This window comes from Lichenostomus cassidix, chromosome 1Aa (genome assembly GCF_008360975.1).
Source record: "Lichenostomus cassidix isolate B80296 chromosome 1Aa, HeHo_3.0, whole genome shotgun sequence".
Taxonomy (NCBI): domain Eukaryota; kingdom Metazoa; phylum Chordata; class Aves; order Passeriformes; family Meliphagidae; genus Lichenostomus; species Lichenostomus cassidix.
Window position 1 is genome coordinate 48,241,883 of NC_139480.1, and position 26,049 is coordinate 48,267,931.

Genomic DNA, 26,049 nt, shown 5'->3' on the forward strand with positions numbered 1-26,049 from the left:
GGAGACAAGTCATTATTTCAGTGCAGTGCCTGTCAGAACATCTGCCTACTGTAGCTCTACAAAAAGTTATTTTTTAACTTCCTTCCTATGAGATTTGTTAGACTGTGAAGAAGAACCTCAAACAAATGGCAGCATAATTTACCAAGTCCTAGAGAAGTTATATTGGTAAATTGCCTTGCATTGCACTGAGGCAATGGACTAGATGACCTAGTGACCTTTTCCATTTCTAATGTCTATGATTACTGCTGTTATACCTCAGGACACTAAACAGAGATATTTTCTTCCTTTCAGTGGCAAAATGTCACTAATGGCCATGCTAAATCAGAGCAATTGATCCTCCTGCAGATGTGTTGTGCACTTAGCAAGGCAGCTATAGATGATCACGCTTTGTTTAGATTTGCTATTTTCTGTTTCTGTAGTGCAAGTGCTCAGCACAAGGGGACTGTCAGAGAAGGGAAAGATTTTCTGGTAGGAGATTAAGGATAACTAAGGAAATGGTTGCATGACCTATAAAGAGCGGATCATAAATATTGCAACAATAAAACCAATAGCTCCTTCAAAGTTTAAACAGCTTTTCTTTTCAAACACTTGAAGTAAATGCCCTTTTCCCAAGGTTGTCTAGCACCTGCATTTTAAGATTTCACACAGTTTCACCAAAAATATTGTAACTTCTCAGGGAACTAGCTTTTTCTTTTAAATAATCTTTCTCTGTGGAAGCATCCCCTCCAAAAATGTTGCATCCCCTCCAAAAATTTTACATCCCAGGTAAGTTCCTTATCCTTTCCTCTAGTAGTGAAGTTTCAGAAAAGCCAGAGCATAACAATAATAAAATAGCCTCTGCTGTGTTGTGTTTCTTATGCACAACACCCACCAAACAATGCAAGTGGGGCAAGTATAGTTCTACCCTTTATAACCAAGCAGCAGCACTTACCTTTTCTTGCATCCTAGGGGGAACCTCCAGACACAAGGGTCTGCCTACATAAACCCTCAGCTAGAACATTTATATTCCTCACAATCCCAAGTGTGTAAAATCCCAGACCTGTGCTGCTGCAGCTCTGCTGACACAGACAACTGACATTCTCATTCCACACACCCTGTTGGAGTGCAAGACATAGCCTTTGTTTCTAATGCTTGGTGTAGGATCCAGCTCTGCAGTACACAGCCTGCCCTCCTGTGTGCTCAGCCTTTTTTCCCCATTCTCCATGCTGCCATGAGTCTGTAGCCAGCTCAGGGAAAGCATGAACCAACATGTTCCAGCAGCCAGATCTCACAGAAGTGATCCTATTCCACTGTCACCCCATGTTCTCATGTACATTTAGCTCATGTGCTCCTTGGGTTGGGAGTATCTTTGGGCACTTTAAAATAAAAGGATCACAGTAGAAAGGCTGGAGCATCTTGATATTAGTGCTGCATCCTGCAATCAATTGGCTGTTGGTGTGATTGCAGAGAGCAATATCCTTGCTAGAAAAGCCACTCCAGTCTGGTATATCAAATAGCTGAAGAAATATGGCTGTTCATTCAACACACAGCAGGCATGTGCCAAATCCACCCCCCAAGCCCGTGCAAAATGCTGAGCAGTCCACAGCCCACTGGTGCAACACACTTTGCTTTCTCACATGTTGGAAATTCACAACTCAGAAGCTCTTCTGCTTTAAATAAAAAGACCCTCCTGAATAGAGTCAATACTAACAAATGGAAATATCCTTAACCTGACCTCTCTGATCCTTCCCTATGCCTCTGTAAGTGCATTAAAATCAGCTCTCATTTTTATGTTCTAGGTTTCAAGCACTCTGTAATAGCCACAATCCTCATTATGCAAATGTTGTATTTTGCCTCTAAGCTTTCTGCACAAATTCTTTTGGTTGTGTTTTCCTCGTTATGTGCAATTTCACATGTCCAGTGAAATTTCAGCATCTATTAGAAAACAGTCCAGTGTTTATAAAACCATTGCTTTCAGCACTCCCTGTCATCTAGAAGTTGCTGCTTTCTACCCGAGGCAGGCAGGAGGGCTGTTTTATGCCAGCAGTTCTCCTACCAGTGACATTTCTAATGTTTTAGAAAAAGAAAATAAATCCTGACAAGTCAGATGAAAGGCAGAAGTTGATACTGCAGACAGGCAGGCTGAAAAGGGAGGAGTAGAATTAGAAACATCTCCAAAACTTGAGACATTAACACATTATGTGACTGAGTTTAGGATATACCAGCTACTGTGCCCCTAAGTTCTTGTGCAGACACTTCCACCTACTCTCTTACTTCCTTCTCTTGCTGAAAAGCACTGCAAATTTGCCCACATTTGGATGCTGGGTGCTGTACGTTATGCTGTGGTTTTCTGTAGCCTAACTCCCCAGGCACACATGCCCAGACTTGCGAGAAAGATGAGAAATACGTGTTGTGCAAAGTTAGGTAAACATGCCAGCCTTGCTTCATGCACAAAGGCTTTACCATTTCATCTACATCCATAGGTTTCTCTTCCAAGATGGTTCCTACAGCCACTGACTGTGCTTTTCCTAAGCCTTGCTTATTAATGAGGATTTCCAAATTTGCATTTCTTCAGCAGGCTAAGGACAGGGGATGTAAGGTCTAGGGACACAAAGAGGTCATTCAATCCTGGACTGCTCCCTGATTTTGCAAGAGCACAGACAAAAGTGTCAAGAAACCAAAGTGTAAGTAGGAGTGAAATGAGGAGAAGGACAATTTTATATTTCTTTGTTGGAGAACCTCCCTAAAACAAGTGCAGAAAAGAAATGGCACAAAGTGATGGTGGTGCTAATGCTATAAAGAAAGAAGCTCAAGATCCACAGAGCCCTGAGGTACCCTGGGAAACAAGCTTGGATTAGACAGACTCCTCTTAAACAGCACAAATGCAATTGCTACATGGATTGAAAACACTGAAAGATGAAGGTTTTGTTTACTGCAAATACTTTTTATGTACCCTAAGGCCCAAAAGTAAAATAGAGGCTGGATTTATTCTGAAACATGGTCAGGAATTTTAAAACAGGCTTTTGTACACACAAACAAAGAGAGCATGGGAAACAAGAGCTTGTGAATTACTTAAATGCCAAGGATTACATTGTACCAGGTAAAACTGAAATGTAGCACAGGGACTCAGTTTCATAAATTAAATGCCATTGCTGATGGGTACAAATTACGTAAGAAAGATGGAAAGGGAAACCGAGGTGGCACTTTGTCAGATGCATTTATAGCTGCAGCAAGATACACTTCAACTGCAAAGTAATAAAAAAATAAAGGAAAAAAAAAGAAAAACTTAAGTGGACATTTGCTGCAGCCTATTCCAGCAGCAAGAAAGCAGAAAGGAATTAGTCTCTCTTAAGGTATTCAAAGCCACAGAACACTGTACATGTGGAGAATTGAGCTGCCCACATTTCTTTTAACAAATACCATCAACCATTGACCAAAGACATTCACCAGTTACACAGAAACCTGCTCTAATCCAGGTAGTACAGGTTCTTAATAAATAAACAAGAAAAATCCCCCCAATTCAGGAACTGTAGCAGAGAAATTACAAGTGACACCCATGAACACAGTACCTAGATATAACACAGTAAAGAGTTTATTTGTTCGACTTAGAAAAGGTCTCCCTCATAATTAACTGGACACATATACATTAAATATACAAATGCACACCAAAAGAAACACAGAAGGCACACATTCAGCCAAGAGGCTCCTTCTGAACCACAAACCACTCACCATTTCAGGCCAGGAAGAGAGAGCCATGAGCCCCAGGTTTGTTACTTTCTGCCCAAAACTGAGATCACAGCTGTAGGCCCCATGGTGTGCCACACAGGTCAGCCAAAGAGGGAAGGCGATCCAGAGGACAGGCATCCTCTTGGGATTGTACAGGGTCAGGATGAAGATGCCAAAGAGAGCTAATCTGGCTCTTTTGAGTAGCAACAGACCAACAACTGCCTCCCATCTTTCCCATCCCCTTGGGAGGTTGGTGACTTTATTACAAGAGGGGCCATTTTGGGCTAGGAACAAATGACAGCTTATTTGAAGACTGCTGTACCTTCAACCTCTACTAGCAGACTTCCAACATAATTCCTAAGCACTGCTCTTTGCCCCTCTGACCCCCAGCACCATCAACCACACTTTATCTGCAGAGCAAGAGAGGTTCATTTTACAGGTCACAGCCTCAGGTTTCTAGCACCTATCAAGAACCACAAATAGCAAAAACTAGTCAAAATAAATATGGTCATCTCATCCAGACTCGCTTCTGGTGCCACAGGAGCAGGCAAATAGCTCAAGTTCAGCTGATTTTATCTTCAGGGAAGAACTAGTTCCACCAGAGCCTGAAACCTCCACTCTGGATCAACAAGGCTGTGTGCATCCTCAGAGTCACGCTGAGTTTAAGGAGCAGATTAATATCATGCAAAAAAGCAAGTTTGTTCTCTCAAATTAAGTAATTAAGCAGTGCGTGATAAGACTAAGGAATTCTGCTAGCCCCTGGAGTCAAGGCATGAGACTGACTTCCACAGAAAGAATTTGAAAACAAGTGAACATTACCTTTCAGGAACTGCTGTGGCAACAAAGAAGACAAGAAGAGGAGAGACTTTTTCTGGAATGGGGATTCTGTTAGTTGATGAGGTTAAAGAAAAGAGCTCTGACATCCACCATAGGAAAGAGAAAGTAAAGCACATTAATGCGTAAGCACAGAAGGAAAGGAAGGGCAAGTGAAATCAGCCTCTTGGACCATTTGTGAAGTCATTTCACCCAAGATGAGGCAACCAGGAGATAAAGGACTTCCTGGAAAACCTGATCATATATATCAACATGGTGCTAATTAGTTAATTAACCTATTGCACAATTAAAAAAATAAATATTTTAAAAGCCTGGGAGGACAAGGAAGCACCAGATGACACCGTTCTTATCAGAACAAAAAGTGGAACAGCATCAGCCTAATAAATTTGTATCTGATCTTTGCCAACAAAGTGAAATAAATACAGAGAAAAGAAGTCTCCCAAATGTCTGGAGAGTAAGCAAAGTATGGCAAAATCAAACCACTTTTGACAATCCTAAAAACACAGCGAGTAGCTTTTGGCACATGAGCTACACACATAAAGCGAACAGGATAACTCAGCTTTCATGTTACTTCTACATCCAAGTGGTGGTGCCATGTCCAACACCTCTTTTTTTCCCCATTACCAGGAACAATTTTATGAATCACTGCTCATAACATGAGCTGACAGACCCAGCTGTAAAACTACAGCTCATTCCCAGAAGGCTATATAGAATATTATATAGAGTAGCAAGCATTGAACCCACTCAGTGAAGGTATGTTTAACAGAGGGCACAATACCTTTGGTGTTTTAGTGTCTCAAGACATTCTGCAGAGTAAATAGAGTAAAACAGACCTGCTTGCCATTCAAGTTAAATATACTTCAAGGAAAGGCAATTAATCAATCAATGAACTGATCGAATTGCATTTTATCATCAACTACAGACAGCTGTTTGAGTGTAACAACTTCTGCAATGCAACACCTGAAAGAGTCTTTGTATCAGCTTCTTATGTATTGGGAGTGCATCAATTGCCTTTACTGCGAAATGTTGTGCAGCAAAAAAACCCAGATGGTTTCTTTAAAAAGCAAGAAAATGAAACCTGTGTTTTTCTGATGTTTGACATTTTTTTTGGCAAGTAGGCATGTTAGTTTTCAGGTGTCTTCTTAAAATTAGGATCTAATTTTTTTAGGTATCACAAGAGGACTTACTTATGACAGCAGAGTATGTAATTTAAGTGGCAAGAAAGCAGAGTGAAATGTCAATCTGCACACTGTAGAGACAAAAACAAACTGTTTATCCACTCTGTTAATGAGCAGAACTGGAAAAGGGATAGTGAACATGAGGACAGAAGTGCCAGTCAGATCCCATAGTGGTTATGAGTACTGTGAACCTGCAACTTGAAAAAAAAGTCATGGCAGAGGACATACATGATATAGGTCTGTAAAATCACAAGGAGACAATGAATAGGGTTGGTCATCATGATGTCTGACAGTAGAAGAATTAGGGTCACTCAAGGAAATTATCAAGAAAACCATGAAAACATCCTGACCACAGTTCTTTTTTGTAGCACACAATGAATTTAGGGTTTGTTGCCACAGAACACTTTGGAGGCCAAAAATAAAAAAGGATTTTTAGAAAGGGACTAAGTGCATTCATTAAGGCCAAGTCCAGAAGGAACTGCCAGAAAGTTCAGGAAGTCCATAGACTGCTGGAATGGTGCCAGAGAAAGACCTCTGCATATACAAGCTTTGTATTTTATGCCTCTGTGATCACCTGTTACAGGCTATTCTCAGAGGCAGAACAGCAGATCAGATGGCCTTTGGTCTGATTGCACACAATGCTTCTTACGGATCAAAGCTCTCAATTTTAGCATGATGTAGACTTTGGAAAGGTTAACTTGAGAAAAAAAAAGACATTTGAAAAGCTTGCATGCCTCCTCTGCTTCCACTTTCAACCCTCAAAGATGTGTTCTTTAATCATTCAGTTTCCCTGAATGGTAAAAGTATTGCTGAATTAGCTACAAAGAGGATTTTGCAACAGCCACTGAAGTCTGCATTATTGCTCCCAGATCCTGCCCAGTGCCCTTTATTAGGCATTTCTCCTGACCCAGCCTCAACTGCACATTAAACATTTCCCTATATTCCATTTTTTCTCTTTACCACATTCCTGCTAAATCACTTTGTTCGACTGCTACATTTATGACATGAAACAGTTCATATACTGATCTGCTGGCCACTGTTTGCTAAACCCTTCTCCCTCATTTCTGCATGGGTAAGTGACAGCAGGAATCTACAGGAAGACTCCTTATGGACAAAGGATTGCTAAGCTGTCTGTAAACATCTTTATTTCACCCAGATTTTGCCACTTCAATTGGATTCAGCCTTCCAGCCAGTCAGATCAATAATTTTTTTGCAGTGCAGTAGAGTAAACAATGCAACACAGTGATTCCAAGTCTGTAGCTAGACAGACTGAAAGTAGCAGCACAAGTAAGTCAGAAAATCTCCTGCATTTCTCTGGACACAGAGCAAGCTCTGAGACCAGTCATCACAGTTGTTTTTATATATAAAATATGTGTGCACATAGACATATGGACTAATACATTCATCACTAACCCTCATTTAAGGGACCAACTATCCAAAGTCTGCTCTTCACCCAGTAAATGTTCCTCAGCTGGGAGTGCCAGATGCATCCAGGACCCACAGTGGCTTTACAGATCACTGCATGAGGATGTGGCTGTGGGTTCAAAATCAATCAAGAAGTTACTGTTCCAGCTTGTTCAGTCTTTAGTTCTCCAGATAATCCTTCCCAATCAAGATAACACACAGGTGGATTGTTTGTTTTTATCACTCATAGTGGAGTTTGGATTCAGGTTACCTGGAATGAAAAGAAGTTAATGTAGTGTTAATGTTAAGTAAAATAAGACATGGATAAAGTCTGGACTCACATTTCACTCTCATTTTTTGCTATACATCTTGTGTTAGACCTACATTATTCTGCACTCTCTCGTGGCTTTTTTCTACTGCAGTGAAATGAAGAGACATTAAAATAAGAGCAAATGCAGAGTATATTGTGGAGAAAAAAACACTGCAGAAGTATTTCCAGGCTTTGGCTTGAACCCAGTCCAGCTTCAATGGTATCATCAGCTCCTAGCTGGCACTGAAAAACAGTCTGGTCATGACTTGGGTGGGAAGTTTTCCAAAGAGTGAGGTACGGAAAAAACCCCAAAAACCTAAGTCAGGTCATCTCATCCATTTGATAGCCACATACATTCTCAATAGAGAGTTTTTTTCACATTTTCTTTCAAACATCTCAAGTGCCAGTATTTCCACCATTGCCTTTGCAAGACAAATCCAAGGCCTCAAGGTCTCTCACTAAAGTAGCACAGTATGCTGCCTCCATTTTTTATAATCTTAGGTTTTTCATTTCTCACTCTATGAATTTCTTCTGCTCCCAGTATCCATACCTTTCAATCCTTGCACTTTTGTCTGCTCTCCTTCATTACAGCCAGATGTTGATCTGGATGCCCCAGCACAACATTTTCAAGCAATATACAGGAGTGTGTTCAGAGGCTTTTGCAAGGAAGGGAGCTCATCTGTGCTCTGAGCTCAGCAAAGCTTGCATGACTACAGCCCAGGGTAGCAGGGGCTGAGAGGGGCTGCCATGTGGCTTGGAATCACTCTGAACAAGGGCAAGCCCTGCTCATGTACTCATACAGAAGTATGTATTTATACTTGTGCATCTCCCAAGCAGTGGGAACCAGATGCCAGTTCAGAGTGAAAGAGAAGGAAAACTGCCTCAGGTCATGGTGACATGCCACTGAAAAGTCTCAGCCTTGCTAAGCTTGGGAAGCATTCAACCCAAGGACCAACTCTGAACTGGGCTTCAAGTGAATAATTTTTAGTGTCAGTTTTTTTGCTTGTGGGTATTTGATCAACACTCTCCTTACCTGTAGGTGATGGAGAAGAGAAGAGCTCTCTCCTCTCCCCCTCCTTGTCTCCACTTTCTTCCACGCTGCATCTTCTTGATGTTCATGTGGGAGGTTGCACTGCAACCTGTCCTCACTTCTGTGGCTGCTCTGTGCTACTGCCTCCTCCCCACATCTCCCCTCTGACACATCCTGCATGTTACTGCTAAGTTTATCATTACTCCTATCTCCTCACCACCCCTCTTCCCTTCCCTGTCTATCACATTCAAGACCCTCATGTTTTCTTTCAAAGATCTATATGCTTCTCTGCTTAATTTCAACTCCCAGCCCCTTTATTCTTGTCACTTTCTACTCTTATCTTCTGACCTTTTCCTACATATCCTGCTACAGTTAGAGCAAACACCCTCCTTGTATGTACCCAACAATGTTTCCCTCTTTCTCTTTAGAAAAAAGGATGAAAATTCCAGTTACCACCCTTCCATGATCTCACTGGCTGAAAAACACTGCTGATAACTAAGCAGCTATTTCAATGCCATTGCAATGCCTAGTGTAAATCCCATTTCTTGTTGCAAGAAGCACACAAAACTGAACCCCAAACCTGCTACTGATGCCAGAATGATTTTTGCCTTTTTTCTTTTATATATTCTCTGTATTCTTTACACATATATTTGTAGCCTATTACTGTATTAGTGGATAGTTTTCCCAGTCGTTTTCCCTACCCTTTCCCTAGACAGAAAGACAAAACACATCCCTATGCTATCTTAGTACTCCTTAGAAACCAAGGCTGAGACCAGCTCTTTGAGACATATTTTCATAAACAAGTTCAGTTTTCATTTAAGGGGGGAGGATTCGGAGAGGGTTGAACTGGGGAAAATGACCTCACCTCCTAGGTCTCTAACTGGTGATTTTTGTCAAATGTTAATTTGCTAAACTTTTAAAACTGTATTCACCCTGTGGGGGAAGGTGGGCTTTTGTGGACATTTTCCATATGTGCCCCTGGAGGCCTCTAATAAAGAGCAGACTTTATATTATCTCCTATACTAATATTAACTCAAAAGTGTGTTCTTTTGTTTCTAGGATCTTTTAGTCATCACTACTAAGTATATGTATTCTGCAACTATCACTCATGAGGAATGAAGGTCAATGTATGGAACAACTCAGGACAGCAGATCCTTCTGAAGAAGCCCACTTTGCTTCTTCCAAGGGAAAACACCAAACAAAAAGTCAGCACCTTCTGAAGGCACACAACTTTCAGGTTTTTGCAGTATTTCCCAGAAACTGCACACAGACATCACTGTCTTTACTGACACAGTCTGCTCAGCACCAGGTTAAAATTAACAAGATTCTGGTTCAGGTTCAGAGCTGCCCTTGTGTTCCTAAGCAGGCAACAGTGAAATTCAAGAGTTCTGTCAATTTGATGATGAGGTTTGAGAAAGCTTTGTAAAACAAAGTACAGTTTCCATGCAGTGTGCTAGGACAACACCTCAGGGTGTTGATTCAGTTACTTTGTTTGGGACATTACTATCTGTAGCCTTTGTATTTTCCAGACTCTCTGTTCTGACTTGTAGGTATCCTTTTCTAGCATGTAAATACTGCAGCAGATTGAATTTCAGACTCCATCACAGTGCACACTTTCACCATTTCCCTTCCCAGTTCAGATTCTCTTCATCAGCATTTGCTCCTACAAGACTAAATCTGACTTTTAGCCTGCTTGAATAATGTCTTTCAATTATTCTATGAGCTGCTTGGGTGTGGATCTGGTCTCTGCACACATTTGCAAGGTGGGATATGTCCCTGTGGTACTAGAGAATTAATAGTGACTTTGGAGGATGTGTGTGCAGGCAGGCCCACGGGGCTTAAGTGTGCTGTTTAATCTTTACAAAAGGTAAGGGCAGCTATTTCAAACTGTGAAGCTCTGAATAATTGCATCCTAACGTGCCTGCATGCCAAGTACCTTCTCCTTCATTTCCACTTCTTACCTCCCTTCTGTCACCCAGAGTAGCACAGCACCAGTTTTTACTAGCTTTGCTCAAAGACAATTTAAATTTTTAAAACTAAGTCAGTCCCGAAGTTACCCAAGAACAAAGTGTCTCCTATCTTTACACTGAAGCTAGAACTCTCATCCATGTCTGTGTTCAAGAATTTTTTATTAAATCCTAATGATGTATGTGCTACTGAGCAAGTAGTTGCAGGATCTCCTGGGTAAGGAACTTTTTTTCTGTTCCTCATGTGTCTCCATCTACCTAATGTGCCCTCTACCATCCCTCTTCACATGGCACTTTGGGACTATTAGACTAGAGATGCTTTCTCTCAAGAATAGTGATTTAATTCAAAAGCAACACACAAGCCACGATCTTCCTCCAGCCTTTTATGACACCAGATGGCCAAAGTCTACTTACACCGTATTTCAGAAGCTTTGGAGTCTCCCACTGTCACCATGAAAAGGCATTCTCAATTTGCATAAACCAGAAATACTGGTAAGGACTCACTGGAAAGATTTATCAGGTCACAAAAGACACAGAGGGAAGGCTGGTGTGCTGGACTTCAGCACCTTCCCTGGACCAGTTCTCAATTCTTCCTTCCCCCTTACTGAAAGTGTTAGCAGTCTTCAGGAACTAACAGTGGCAATAAATAAAATCTGAACATAATAGCATGGTAATTTCTTTGTGGAAATGGTCTAGACCAAGCATCAGACTGTCTGGCACAGATCCTATGTGTTAAAAGGAACAGGAACATCCCTGCTGCAATGCCCCAGCAAGGTGCAGTGCCCACTGTTCAACCAGAGACATCAACCTTCCGTGCCTTAAGCCGGGCCTAACTTCATCACAGCACTGTGGGAATGCCAGTCTGCCTGCTTTAAAACAGGTGACAGTGAGAATCTCTGATACTGCAAAGTGCTGACGAGTCAGAGATAACACAATTCTCTCCTTCTGTCACTAGAGGGTAGTGCAAGCCCTCAGGTCCACTCCTGCGAGTGGAAATGCCCATACATCTCCCCACACATCTTCATTGATTTGGGTTTTCCTGGCTTTGAGGAATGGGGTCCACCAGCACACACTGTCTGTGCTCAAGACTGAGAGGTGGAGAGAGGATCTCTTTAGACCAGGGTTTACTTCTGCCTCCCTAAATGCCAAATACAGATCCTAAAATGGATCTGGCTAAAGTCTTTAATAAACTAGCCATGCCTTCTTACAGTTAGTTCCTCTCTCTCATGTTCATTTGGTATTTTTAAGTCTGTCCTTCATTCAGCCAGAAATATTTCCAGGAACCTAATTAATCAGTGTTATTGAGCATCCCAATGCCCTGCTTTTCTTCTTGGTCTCAAGAGAATGTCTTTCCATTTCACATCATGGTAGTTGCAAAGGAATTCATTCTCTCTACATCTGCATTTTGTATTCATCAGAGCACAAAATGGTCTCTGGCCAGACAAGTGGAGACATTTTCTCCTTGGAACTAGTTTATTTTCCTGATGGTACAGGAAATATTGACACCCAGCAGAGCTCACTGAGAGGAAGACAACCAAGCTGAGTAGTCCTAAGATTTACTTCAATCTCATAAAACACGTAAAATGTTGGGGAGCTAGCTATGAACTCATGAACTGGTAGAAATCTTTATCATTTGTGTCTTCAACTGATTGAAGCCTTGGAAGGACTTAGTGAAAATATCAATCATGCGTTAGCAAAGACAGAAAAGTTGAGATCTAGTGATCTATTTCTTTGTAGCTCCTATTTTCATTACCTTCTCCCTCATTTCAAAAGGTGGTAAAGGAGCAAATCAAAAAAACTTGCACCCTTTCCTCCACTCCTTGTCCCCTCCCCTCAACATAAACACATTTTCCTCTCTTCTCCACCAGGAACTTGTCACAGTAAATACACCTGACTAAACTCTAATGAGGAAAGGAGGGATTACACTGAAAATCTGTCTGTAGCCTGCTAGCCACTACAATAATGAACATAGTGCTGCTGTTTATTAGGGAAATGCACTTCCTGAACTGACCACTCTATTTTACACAAGGCAACGTTCACCTTTGTTGCTGAGAAGTACAAGAAAAACCCACATGAGAAGTACCAACTATAGTAAGACTGCTGTTAAATTGCTTTCAACTTAAATTGCCTGTATCTTTTGATACAGCTTCTACTCTTTGATCTTGCTCATTTTGATACAGAGGAAATAAGAGGATCTACTCACAAGTGCCTATAGTGGATATGCTTGCATCAATCAGCCAAACTCAGAACAAGGGACACAGAAAGCAGAATATGCTGGTAGAAGGTTTTACCTGAATTGCCTCCAGTGCTACGAACACTAGCATGGCCAATGCTGAGCCTCTCATATTCCAGTTTCATGTTCCCAAGGTCTTCTCCTGAATGTCCTTCACTGGCAAAAGAATTGGCCTCAATGCTTGAGCCTGGAGACCGTTTGGCCTTGCGACTGAAAAGCCCACTGGCAAACCGTTTGCCTTGCTTTGCATTGGTCTGTGCCTCTTCTTTCTTTATGTCTCGAATGGACTCTCTGGATTTGGATTTGTTTTTCAGGTCTGCGTGGAGCCGGGACAACAGTTTCTGGGGGCTCCGATTCAGCTTGTTGAAGTTCTCCAGAGGTGGATCTATTTCTGGGTACACTTGCTCCAATGTGACTAAGTCATTCAGGAACTGATTTAACCGTTTCTTTGACTCACTTGTTTCCTCCTTTTCCATGTTTCCCTGATTATCTTGCCTGTGTCGTGAAGCCCAGAGCATCATATCACCACGGGTTGCCCCTGCTACTAAACCGTACTTGGGGTTAATGAACTTCCGAGCCACAGTGGAGGAATGAAAGCCTGGCTTCCCAATTCCAAGATGGAATGGGTTAGCAATACCCAGCTCCTTGTATAAATTAACTTCCTCTGAGATGGCATAGAGCTCACGAAACTCAATGTCAAACATCTCCACGTGCTGTCCTGTCAAGACCAGCAGGATGTTTCTGTCGATGTGAGATGAAGTCCATGTGAAGCTAAGAGGAGGAAACAGAACCAACATGAGATTTTGGGGTCCATACTTGAGCCAGCCCACCTAAGGAAACCTAAGGCACTACATGGGAACGTGTAGCATTGTGCCATTTGCCCATATATCCTTGGCAAGATGGATCACAATAGATACGTGACACAACATTATTGTTCTCCTTTAGACATGCAGACCAGATCTGGGAGAAAAAGCCCTGAAACTCTGAAGAACAGTTTACCCTTTTAAAAAAGCAGCACTGCATCAATAGGAAGAGTCTCCGGACTGAAAACCTGACTGAAGAGAACTGAGTACAGAGACTGGCGGTGAGTCCTTGCAGACCCCTACCTGATGCACTGTGGAACTATCTCTAGCAGTCTGAAATGGTCTGCCAGCATGGGTATGTTCCATTCTCTGAAAAGGGCTCTGTGCCACCTTCCCTGTTGTCCTACTCCTGTTTCTACAGATGCCACACAGATTACAGAAGCTGGGATAAGAAGGGGGAGTGACATGGGAAGAAGACTCTCAAGCAAAGTCATGACCATTCTCTAAATAAAGAGCTTAATGCCTTATGCAAGAGTGACCCACCTGTATGATCCAGTGGCCACCTTTTCACCATCCACCATCAGGAATCTGGATGCCAATGTGCCTCTGATCTTCCCTGATGGCATGTAGAACCCAACTCCTGTCACAGAACGTACGCGGATATTCTAGCAGGGAGGTGAAAAGACAAAATGTCACAATAAATAGGGCAGAAAATTGGATAATTTCCAGCTCCAAGTCTTAACATGTCACTCACATTATCTCACTATTTCTGGGACTACAGCTTATTTAGTATGAGCCACCAGATGGGCTGCAAAAGGAAAGAATAGTGCTGGAAGTCCTGTTGTCATCCCCTGTCTACACAGGTCACTAGTCTCCATCAGTTTATAGCCCTGTCCAAGGGGTCAGCATCATTGAAATCCTGCCTGCTGTCTTCAGCTATTCACTTGAGCCCACTGACAAGACAATGCTGTCAGAGAAGTGTCTCTACTCATGTCCTGAATAGGTCAGTGAAGAAGAATTTTGGAAGAAGAGGAAGGAAAATGTTTTCCTGAAATGAATGGAAGTAGTTAGAAAAAGAACACCTCAGCCCAAACCTCACATCTCACACCCTTTGGTCAGCAAACCTACAAAGAGTAAAACAAAGCACTACCAGACACAGAAAATCCACAAAGTTAAGGTTACATGATTATCAACAATATATGTGTGCCTGTGCATACTGTATTTGCACACTGGACTGATATATATTGAAATATATAAAATATATTTGCACATTGGACTGAATGTTACTCTGCACATGGGTCCTGGCTGCACGAGGCTGAACTGCCAAAGTGTGTAATTTGAAATGCTCTCCCCTCACCCCAAACCTAAAGTGACCCAAATGTCAGTATAAGTTTGGAGCAAATTATTTTGTCACTCTAACTCACAAATCTAGACAATTTTCTTCACTCCATCATCTTTTTTCTGTAATGATTCCCTAACAATGAAAAGCTAAAAGGTACTGTGAACTGGAGTCATAAATCCAGGGCTGGGAGCCAGACAGTCCCAAGCATAACTACAGTTCTGATACTATTCCCTATGATGTTCTGGGAAAGCCAATTCACCTTTGCTTCATTTTTGCCCCATCTGCAGAGCAGAACAATCATGAGGATTTGGCTAATGCTAGCACAGCCTCAGATCCCACAAAGAGCTAAGTCCTATTACTAGAAACCTCACTGACAGCTTAAATATTGATAGGCTATAGAAATCAGTGTGCAGGAATGACTGATTATAAGAACACAGATTTCTTTCAAAAGCTGTTTTTCTGAATATAACTTTTACCTCTTGAATCCACTCCTATTTCCCCCACTGGAATACAGCAGTGGAAATACAAATTCTAACAGTAACTGATGATACTATTGTTTTGCGTTCAGCTATTGCTTGATCTGTCTGGAGTCCTGTGTGGGCATTAGCTAATTAATGCTCCCAACACTGCTGAAAGCATTATTACCCTGTTTTAAAGATGAGGAGTCTAAGAAAGAAAAAGATGAGGTGGCTTGCCCAAGGCCTAGCAGTGAGTCATATGTGTGGGATGCTGAATGCAGGTTGGGCAGAGCACAGGAGAAAGGGTGCCCTTTCCAGTAGTTAAAATAACATTTGTAGTTGGCTGGCTGATCACCTGAAATAATTTTCTTCCTTGCTGATTAATGTTGGATGTGAGATTTGCCAAATCATGGTATGCTGACTGCATGAGACAAGAAGTCAGTCAACAGCTCTGACGTGATATGTAACCCCTGGCAATCAAGAAGGATCAGCCTGTGTGAGCAGAAAGTTTCTCAGCATATAACAAGTGTGGATTTCATTGTGTTTGTATTCTATCACCTATTGTGCTCTATCACCTTCTTTTGGCGGAAAGAAAGCACACTTGAATTTCTGCAGCAACTGAGCTATACATAACACTTAGAAAGGCACAGAGGGGATTGAACTGAACAGCTGAGCATGTAAAACTCCTTGAATAAAGTAGGTACAGGAGTGCATTAATACATCTTGAAATGCAGAAAACAAGCACAATGTCATATAAACATCAAGTCACTTAACAGGTTATTTGTATAATATTTTCTGCCTTGAAGGATCTTGGAGCACTGGCAGACTGCTATATCAAGCTGTACAGAGGAAGAACAAGCCCAGGTTTGTGTACCAGAGACTGCCCAATAACAAAAGAGGAAAGACAAATATAAATGAGGTGAGATTGCAGGCATTTTCAGAGGACACTAGAGTCAAAGTACTAACAAATATTTCGGGTAGAGGACCAGTTAGCTCACCAGATGTAAATGACCCCTTCAGATCTGTATTGTTGCAGAAACCTGCTCAAGGTTTGTTTGGTCACATCCTGGCTTACGGGAGCTGCAGTCTGCATTAAACTTCCATATTTCCTTTCCACAGACTTGCACCACTCCTCATCACAAGAAGTGACTAAAATCTCCCTGGCTGCAACTTAACATGACTGGTAACAGTCTAGCCTGACAGAGCATCCTAATACAAATAGTGAGGAATTGGTCTTCCTTGCTTTAATGTGACACACTTTTAAACCTCACCCTGAATCCACAGAAAGCTAAATTAGTCAGTAATCCTGTGAACTGACTTGACAGACCTAGGCTGTAGCGCTTCCAAACTGTGACTAAATACGAGAGATACACAAGACAGACCCTAAAGGAAGGTGCTGTAAGTGCTTCCACCAGAAAATCCTGTGTGTACCTTCCCCATAAGAACAACTGCTGGCAAATACTGTGGACTTATCCTATGTGTTTGTCCTGAACAGTTTTGGAAAAGGCATGCTTATTGACAAAGCAGTGTAACTTGCAAGTATTCAAGTCGAACAGGATGGAATGGAGCTAGCTGGGACACCTGCCAAGATCATTACTGAGTATTATCTATTTGTGTCTTTACAAAAACAGAGCCTTGTAGGCTCCCATTTTTGAAAGGTCACAAGCAGCCTAGAAGACTACTATAGCAGACCATTAAAAAACCAACAGCAGTGCATCACATCACATTCAGCATCTCCCTCATCTGAGGTAGAATCAATGACAAAAAACATAAAATACTGAAAGGAAATTCCAAAAGTTTCTTATGCAGAAACTTGTTAGACTTTCTGAAGTGAGAGGAGAAATTCCTTACATGTTGGGAAAATGAATGTAAAAATGTGATGGTGAACTTCCTGCAGGTAAGTCATTCCCTGGGCTTGCTTGGAACTCTAGGAGAACTCTCTGTCTTTGGGCAGGAGTGTCTGTTACTGTGGTCTGGATTAACAGAAACATGAGGAGAAAAAGCACTTATCTAAAAACTGGTGAGAATAGTCATCCCCAGGCCCTGAAAAAAGAGGAATTTTTGAGGGGCTATGAATTTTGTGTCTATGAGAACTCTGACTCACTGTGATCTCTGAAGAACCCTCCTGTGTCAAATGTAACAGAAGTGTGACAAACCATGTCCTTTAGGCTCAGGAAGCCATATGACTCATACACACAAGACATGCTCTTACAAACAACCCATGAACATTCCAATGGCTGAATTTAAATACATTTCTAGTGAATTCTGGCCTTCAGACAAAAAGTGAGATTTTCTCATCTCATGCTTGGAGGTGGTAAAGAACTTCTACTCATTGCAGGGTGAGGTACTACTCTGTTCCTACAGCAATTTCCCTCCCATGAGACTGTCAGCAGATCATGATACCTTGCCATCTCTACAAAAATAATACAACACCCAGGAATGTTGTGAAAACACCCACCACTGTACATAGACAAAGGGCAAAATGCAGTGTTAACAGTAAATCTCCCTCTATTAGGACTGTTGAAGTATTCACTCTGCATTGGATGAACAGAGCAATGGGACCAAAAGGGCAGCAAACACAGAACAAAATGAGTATCTGGTGGTGACAGAAGACAGAATAAATATTGTGATCCTGCAGCCCAAGGCAGTGTATCATCTCTCTCCTCTTGGGACCAGAACTTGCCTCTAAACCTTAGAGTTATATCTCATGTGGCTGCAGCTTTCTGAGAAAATAAGCCATCCTCTTTTATCTTGCACAAGCATTCCAAAGGAAGGGTAGAAAGAAGGGCAGGAAAGAAGAGTATGCAATTCTTTTGCTGGCAAACTATGGTGAAAACTGGTGAAAATCTTCTAGAATAATGCAAACGGCTAATGCAAAAAGGAGATAACATTTTCCCTGATGCTGAAAATCTGCAGAAGAAACTCAGACATCACAGCAGATGTCAGGAGAAAGACCAATAGATAAGAAATAGGTGAATAATTAAGAGTTAACTCAGCAATTTCAATATCCTCTACGATCAAACAATGTGGGACAAAATGATTCTGCCTGAACAAGACCCGAGGCTCAGCTTGCTTTCTTTAAATCTGGATCTTCAACTCTTGGCACCTCACATGAAAGAGGAAGGGCTAGGAGGAGTCCTCAAGGGGAAGCCTTAACCTTGCTCGAGCTTCCTTGGGTATCTAAAGTCTGTTGCCAGGGAAATGACCACATGATGGTTTCTGCTACACTGACCCAAGCAGCAGCATAGGTACATCCAAGGCAGCCATGCCTGGGATACTAAGAGAACATCCTCCTTGAGAGGCAAATCACTGGTTTCCCCATTCCAGGAAGAATCTTCCTAGTCATTTCATGGAACCATATACAGGAATTAACTGCACTGACCTTAGCAAGACTAACAAAAACCTAAGCCATACTGGAAAAGAAATATAACAACCTTCAGGGGAATTTAAGATCTAGTATGAGATACCTGGGAAAAGAGGGGGAAAATCTGAAGGACAGCAATCTGTGGGCTGAAGCTCTGCAAAATAGCGAACAGCTAGGTCAAAGGATGTTAAAAATTTCTTCTCAGTGGACCTCCTTCAATTCAGCTTGTACTATTTTTAGTTGAAGAAGCCTAATAGAAAACATAACATGGGCTGCTATGAGAGACGGGAATCACAGAAGGGACACAGAAAAGTTTTCTCCTTCTTTTGATTGCATCAGTTCAAACTGTACCCGATGCAAACTGTACCTGATGGAAAGGATCATACAAGTAGACTGCTGCAGGACCTAGGCAGTGCTGTAGTGCATCACTGTGATCACTGGTTTAGGAGTGTAAGGTCTGTGTAGTTACCTATGGACAAAGATAAGAGGAAGAGCAGAAGGGGACCTCTTACTGTTTAGAGACAGAGAAGACAGACTAAAAGGAACTCACCTCTCCAATAGCATCACAACTCTTTCTAAAATGCCAGGCCATCTTTTCATTCACTCTATCCAGGAGTTAAAATATGCAGTACTGAAGATATCATTCCTTTACATGGTGACATGGTGAGAAAAGCACTGGGAAACCAGCACCAGAGCAAATGGAACTGCTGCTGTGATTTCACAGTTATCTACCAAAGAGACACAAGCCTAGGACACACAATACCACTGGCACTTGAAACAAGTCTGTTATAATGATGTCTGCGTCTTGCTTTCAAAGACACCAGAGGAAAGGAACTTCCATCACTGTTTAGGAGAAAGATGACAAAACTTCTCGGCTGGATGTCTTTTTGATGAAACTCAGAGCAGAGTGGTAGTTCACAGGAGTACTGTTCAGATATATGCAGATAATTTTCATCCAGGTTTAAGATGGTTCTCCTAAAATGATTAATATGAGACTCTATAATCTTCAGAGCTCTTTGGGTTTTGGTTGTGTTTTGGGTTTTTTTTAACTATTAATTGAGTATTTTGGAAGATCCACCCTTCCTCCAGGCAAGAAGGCACTTTTTTCCCCCTGCCACTGCTCAGAACAATTGGATCACATAGAGGGGTGAGTCTGGCATCCCATAGGTTGTTTCCAACCTAGCAACTTTTTTCAGTGTTCAGAACAAGTCAACAGTGACTAAAAGATGGAAAAAAGCAAGGAATACAATATTAACTAGAAACACACAAAGGATTTCAGTCTGTATGTAGTGGAGGGAGATCCCTCTGAGGCTGCTTCTGCCAGCCAAGCTAGACTGACTACTCTGCTGTGCTGTATGCACTGTGTGAAGGCACACAGTGATATAGGACTGGGCAGGAGCTGTGCCCCTCAATCCCTTAAATTCTCCTGCACAGGAGGACTATAAGCTCATTCACTCCTGGATGATCACTGCTCGATAGAAAAGTCTTGATTTCACAAGACTTTGTGTCTTATATGTCCTAGAACTGGGATCCATGCAGACAACTCAAAGAGCTATTTGGGACTCTAGTTTGAATCCCCACGTAAAAGACCTGTAAGAATTTCCTCCGATAATTTTCTCACCAAACAGTAATTTTTAGGTCACAAGAGCCAAGAAAGAGATCCCTGTGTCAGGTGAATGGCAAAAAAATCCACACCTTTCCTTTTATTCTGTATTATCAAGCCACTCTCCAATACCTCTGGGTTCCATCTAGCTCCTCTCTAAGTGCTGTGATACGACTTGTAGGGAGGAAGAGATGTGTTTGCCAGTCCAAGCAAGTTCCAAGATTCATTACAGCTGCAAAAGGCCATTGACCTGCAGGAGATAATGGCTCAGCACTGAGTATCTTACCCGGATCTGCAAGTCACTGAGGTCCAGACATCTGCACATTTCCAGGAAAAGCTTTGCTCCCTCCTCATCTAGGATGATATAGACTGGGATCCAGCGCTTGTACGCTGCATCAACAATATCGCGGAAGATGTCCCGGTCTGTGAATACATCCATGACCACTGCAATAATCTGCAAACAAGAAGATGGTAGACAGACAACTGAATGAAATATTAGGGACTGAAAGGAAGGCCCATCCCGCCGGTGCAAAATGAAGGAGAGCACTGATACCAGATTATGGAGGAGAAACCTATAGGGGAGACAAAAATAAAGGGATATACATGTCCAAGCACTACCAATAATAGTAATTTTCTGGGTTTGCTGCTGCACTTTGGAAGGAACTTAGTCAATGTCTGTGAGAGTTCTCCTCCTTCTAGGGGAAGATGACTTATTTCAGCAGCCTGAGGAATGCCAAAGCCAAATACCTAGTTTATCTCTGTATTGAGAAACTTCCATTGTGTCTGTAAGGATTCACTTAAATGAGGAACAACATTGAAAATATATTGGAAAAAAAGACTGAAAACACATCTTGAACACTTACCCTGAAGGTGTGTAATGGAAGAATGAATGTGCAGAGGAATTAGGGCCTGAATCCTCAGACAAAATGCATAGTGCTGACAACGTGATTTTTATTTTCCTTTTTTTTTTTCCCAATTCTCTGTGAAAAGTCTGTTCTCAGGGCTGGCTTCCCCAGTGAATGATTTGTAAAGCTCAAACATAAACAACTCATATTTCTCAGGAAAGGACTGGAGTGTGTTCAATATTTGGAAGCAAAATGATCATTACCACTCTTCGCATGCACTGTTTTTCTGGTATAAAACTAATCCTTCTTTCCAGGCATAGATTTTACATAAAAACAAAAGGTTTCCCTGACATGAGAGACAAGCCTGAACATTTATAGGATGAGTAACAACAAAACCAAGAGGGTTACGGGTAACTTCAATGCTGATCTTATACAAAGGGAGAGAAAGACAAAACATGTATCTTTTACACCATTAGAAATACCAATTAATTTTTCTGCCTGAAAGAGTTATTTTTCCCAACATTTGAAAGGTTATCAATAAAGGAAACTACTGTTTTTCTAGTCCCTCTGTGTAACATCAGTTTGCCAGGTCAGAGCTCTCATACTGACAGTATTCTGGGAAAAGAGTTGCAAATTTTAATTTCCCAGGTGCTGGGCATCACAGTAGTAAACCCAGCTGTGCAGGTGTGAATGGAGCTAAATACTGAATCAAACAGTAGGATTTCCTTCACTTGATGCTTGGAAGAGGTGCAGCTCTCTTGCAGGAGCTCCCTAAGGAAGGGGAAATACTTGTCCCCAGAGACCTCTTTCCTATGAAAAACGCCCTTCAACAAATGGCTTTTGGGAAAGTGATGCCACAGTAAACATCCCCCACTGTGTCTGCTGAGTCTCTGCTTGTACAGCCAACAACAACCAACACATCTGCTCCGGCAGGCTCCTTCTGTCAACAGTGCTTACACCAGCTTTTCTTTGTCAGAAAAAGAAAAAAGAGCTGACACTGTATTTATGCTCATCATTAACATTTAAGTTCCTGATCCAAGTCAACTATGGTGTACCAAGTCCCACAGTAATTTCTACTAGGCAGGATTTCAGGTCCTGTCTTGGTTCTCCCTTCCCAGCAAGATGCAGGGAATGTTACCAGAACCTCTGACAATTAAAATGCAGTGAACTTGTGCCATTTTATTTCTGAACAACTTCATATACAGGCAAATCATAATTAAAGGCATGAACAGCTCATGCATTAACTCAGGCCTGTTATGCCCCATCTGCCTGCACACACAGTGGTATGTCTGTAGTTATTTAGGAGAAAGGATGCCAGATAATATTCATTTGAAGCAAGAACATCCACATAGGGAATGGATAGCAGAAGCATGAACTTCTTTTCTTTCTGTCCCCTCCATTTTCAATGAGTGTAACGACTGCAGAAATTACACCCTGTCCTGGACAAACCATTAATTGTTAGCACTGGCTTTGCAATGGAAGGCACAGTTCCTTCCAGGCTGTGGGGCCCTGGGTCAGTTCAGGCTTCTTTGCAAGAGTGTGGACCATTGAAAACAGAAGGCAAAACTTGCCAAGGGCAGTGCCTGTTGTTGTGTTTGCCATCTCAAACGCCTGTCACAGCTGGTGATCTGTCAAAATTACCTAGGAGCATTCTCAAGTACAGCAAGTCACAGCATGAGTGTCTACCCCTGCAAGAGGTTTTCCCCATTTCTCTTCCTATCCTATGGATAATAAACTTATCTGTAGGGCCCATAGGTGTGCCTAGATCTTCATAGGAATTTTAAGATTGGCAGGTTAATGCTTGCTAATCTCATTGCAGCAAGGTAGCTTAATTAACATATATTTGTAAAATACTGATGATAAGCCACCCACAGACATGTGCCACATATCACCAGTATCTGTTTAGACCCCCCTCGGAAAAAAACAAACCCACTCTCATCTGCTGATCAAAAAGCTGCTACCTGGAGACTTTTTTTTTTGCCAGGGCCAGCTCAGCTGAACACAATAGGCATAGTTATCTATGAAAAGGACCATTAAACACTCAAATGGCTGTTAAACATGAAACCAGCTTTGGGCTGGGAGGGGCACAGTTTGTCCAGTCAGTGAAAAAGAAAAAAATCTACAAAGAAATTAATTATTTCTAGGTGCCAGGCACAGCTATTGAAATAAACAAACTTTCCCAGTTCTTGCATGGTCTATAGAAGCCTTTGTAGCCGTGCAAAGAGGATGTGAAGTTGTACTACTTTGGAGTGTAGGGATTTTACAGCTTCTGTCTTCTAAATGACTGATCACACCAGTCACTGAACAGAATTACAGGGTGTGCACAATTTCTGAGAGCAGGGAGCTGAGAAATCACCCACCAGATTAATGCCTTTCTGAAAAGTTTTCTGTTTCCCGGCAGATTCGGTTTGAACAAGTCTGCCAAAGTTGTGCATATAGTGTATGCCGACAGAGGGGAGCAAGTGGAGGAGGAAATAACTGCGGAATTATAAAGCAGAAAAACCAGAAAGCTGCAAAACTAAGCACAGGAATGAAGTTTCTTCCACTGTTCGCCCCTTCACTCAAGGGGTGTGTCAGCTCTGACGGGGATTTTTTCCTGGGTGGTCTTCCCCGGGAACTTCACCCACATCCGGGGAGGGTGATGAAAAACCTCATCATGCCCCCACCTGTTCAACGCAAGCCCTTGTAGCATCATGGCTGGTTTGTTTCCTTGCCAGAGGTGCCCTGTCACCACCTGCAGTCATCTCCAGGCAAAGATAAATGGGAGGAGCAGCCGCATATTGTCTGCGCTTTGGCTACTTGCCGTCCAGGCTGGATGGTGTTGAGACCACAAAAAAGAGACCCAGAAAACATCATCCCATAAACAAACACGCTGCCCTGTCTTTAACTAGGGACACCTGCACACACCGGAGGGGTGGCTGTGACAGCATGATGACCTGCCTTCCTCTGAAGCCGGGAATGAGGCCGGGACAGGACGAGGCGAACCACGGGCACAGAACCCCAGCTGCGGGGACGTGAAGGGCGTTGTGCACAGTATTAACGCCACCACAGGCGTAAATCAGCTTTGGCAAAGCGCAACACGACAGGCAACAAGGCGCAGTGAAAGCCCTGCCTGGCGGACGCCAACCATTGTATGGCCAAGGCGCTCCTCGTGCCCAGCAGCGAGGGAAGCCCGGCCGCGGCGGCTCTCGCCTGCCTTCCACCCCACAGCCCGAGCCAGCCCCTCGGCCCGGGGGAAGGCGGGCAGGGCTGGCCCGTCGAGGGTCGGGTCGGGCCGTACCTTCTGCGCCTGCTGGATCATCTCCCGCACCACCTCCTTCAGGTGCGGCGCGCTCTCCTCCTTGCGCGGGTGCGTGAAGAGCGACACCCGGCTGATGCCGCGGTAGAAGGTCTTGTCGGTCCAGCCCAAGTCCAGCGGGGGCACCTCGGTGTCCGAGCACTCGGGCCAGTAGGCCAGCGAGAGGGTCTCGCCGCCGGGTCCCCTCGCCACCTTGCCGCCCTCGCGGGGGTCGTCGTAGCCCCGCCAGCCGCCCCGCAGCTCCTGCAGCTCCCGGCCGGAGAGGAAGTCGCGGAGCTGCTCCTTCCTCAGCGCCTCCCGGTACGCCGCCTCGCCGCGGGTCACCAGCGCCTCCAGGGCTCGGCGCTGCTCCTCGCTGTAGTAGAAGCGGGCCTGGGCCTCGGTCACCTTCTCGTTGACGTGCAGCTCGTCCAGCAGGAGCACCTGGGACTCCGCCATGCCGCCGGCAGCCCCAGCGCAGCGCCGGCCGGCCGGGAGCGAGGGCAGGAGCTGCGGCAGGAGGGAGAGGCAGGCCGGGACCGCCTCACCTGGCCTGCCCGAGCCCGCCCCGACGGGTGGGGCGGCCGCTCCCCCGGGCCCTGGGGACACGGCTGTCCCCGCCGCCCTGCCCCTCTGCCAGACCCTGCCTGGCCCTGGGGACGGGGCACGACTTGCGGGGAGAACAGTTTCTGCGAAAAAAAGAACAGCCTGACCTAAGGGATGCAGGATGCGATGGAAGGGGAACAGTGGGATAAAGGGAAGAATCTGGTTATGCGGCGGCCTAAACCAGTTTCGGAGCGATGTGGGTTAGAAATCTTTAACTAACTTGTGAAATCGTATCCTAGGAGTGAACTTGGTGCATTGAAATGGGAAAACGGCACCTCCGAGAGAAGACCCTCACCCACTGAACACATGAATTTGGAATGCCCTGTGCCTTTAAACCGAGGCAGAGAAAGAGAAGGCACTAGTAGCTTAGCCAGGTAGTGAGGTAGATTCATTATGCAAATATTGCCTGAATAGGATTGTATAAATACGCTTGCATATGTATACTTTGTAAATATATGTATAAATATGCTTCCTAGCTTTGTGGGTTTACCACTACGCACCCATCTCTGTGCAGACATGAAATAAAACCGAGTTTCTCAAACCTGTGTGCATCAGCTTCCCCACTGGGTGAAAGAATCCAGATTTGGGACAATACCCTGGCATGGCTGGCACCAGCATCCCATCCCGACTGCAGTGCTTGGAGGAGAACCAGGCTTATGTCACAGGTGTATTTTGGGGTGCAAATGCAAAAGTCTGTTTAAACTTTCCCCCTTCTTCCTTTTTCAGACTTTGCAGCCACAAGAGGGGTGCTTAAGAGGTGGGGGGACACATGACTGGGGCCAGGGAGGTGGGCAGAGCACCATGGTGGTCACAGGCAGTGGCCTGTTGGCTACAGCCAGCCTTCTCCGAATCCTCTCAGAATCCACTGGCAGTTCAGTGACTCCAGAAAAGCAGGCAGTGTGGGCTACCCAGCTTACAGAGGGGAAGATGACAGAGTGATGTGCCAGGGGCCACCCAGCAGGCTGGTGTCAGAGCTGGGAATAAAACAGCCCTGCTTCCAATCTCTGGCTGGGAGCATGAATAAATACCCACATGCATCCCATCGGAGGGACTGGGGACTGTGATGTTAAATCATGACTTTTGCGAGGTG

The 26,049-nt window shown here is 43.5% G+C and overlaps 1 protein-coding gene across 1 annotated transcript; it reads right to left on the reverse strand.

Annotated features, from left to right (window-relative positions):
- Positions 1 to 3,549: 3,549 nt before the first annotated feature.
- SACK1F (scaffolding CK1 anchoring protein F) lies at positions 3,550 to 25,631 on the reverse strand. Its single transcript, XM_085048707.1, has 5 exons — positions 24,357 to 25,631; positions 20,518 to 20,685; positions 14,008 to 14,129; positions 12,720 to 13,432; positions 3,550 to 7,392 (listed from the first exon to the last, which is right to left on the reverse strand). The coding sequence occupies exons 1-5, from the start codon at positions 24,810 to 24,812 to the stop codon at positions 7,328 to 7,330; spliced, it is 1,524 nt and encodes a 507-aa protein (XP_084904833.1). The 5' UTR covers positions 24,813 to 25,631; the 3' UTR covers positions 3,550 to 7,327.
- Positions 25,632 to 26,049: the final 418 nt, after the last annotated feature.

Bases quoted from the DNA above. Each gene is read 5' to 3' on its own strand.
- SACK1F (XM_085048707.1), bottom strand. From the start codon at position 24,812: ATGGCGGAGTCCCAGGTGCTCCTGCTGGACGAGCTGCACGTCAACGAG. The intron at 14,130-20,517 runs GTAAGATACTCA...CCTCCCTGCTAG, and splicing joins TCAGTGACTTGCAGATCCGG to AATATCCGCGTACGTTCTGT. The intron at 7,393-12,719 runs GTAAAACCTTCT...TTTTCATTCCAG, and splicing joins TAGCACTGGAGGCAATTCAG to GTAACCTGAATCCAAACTCC.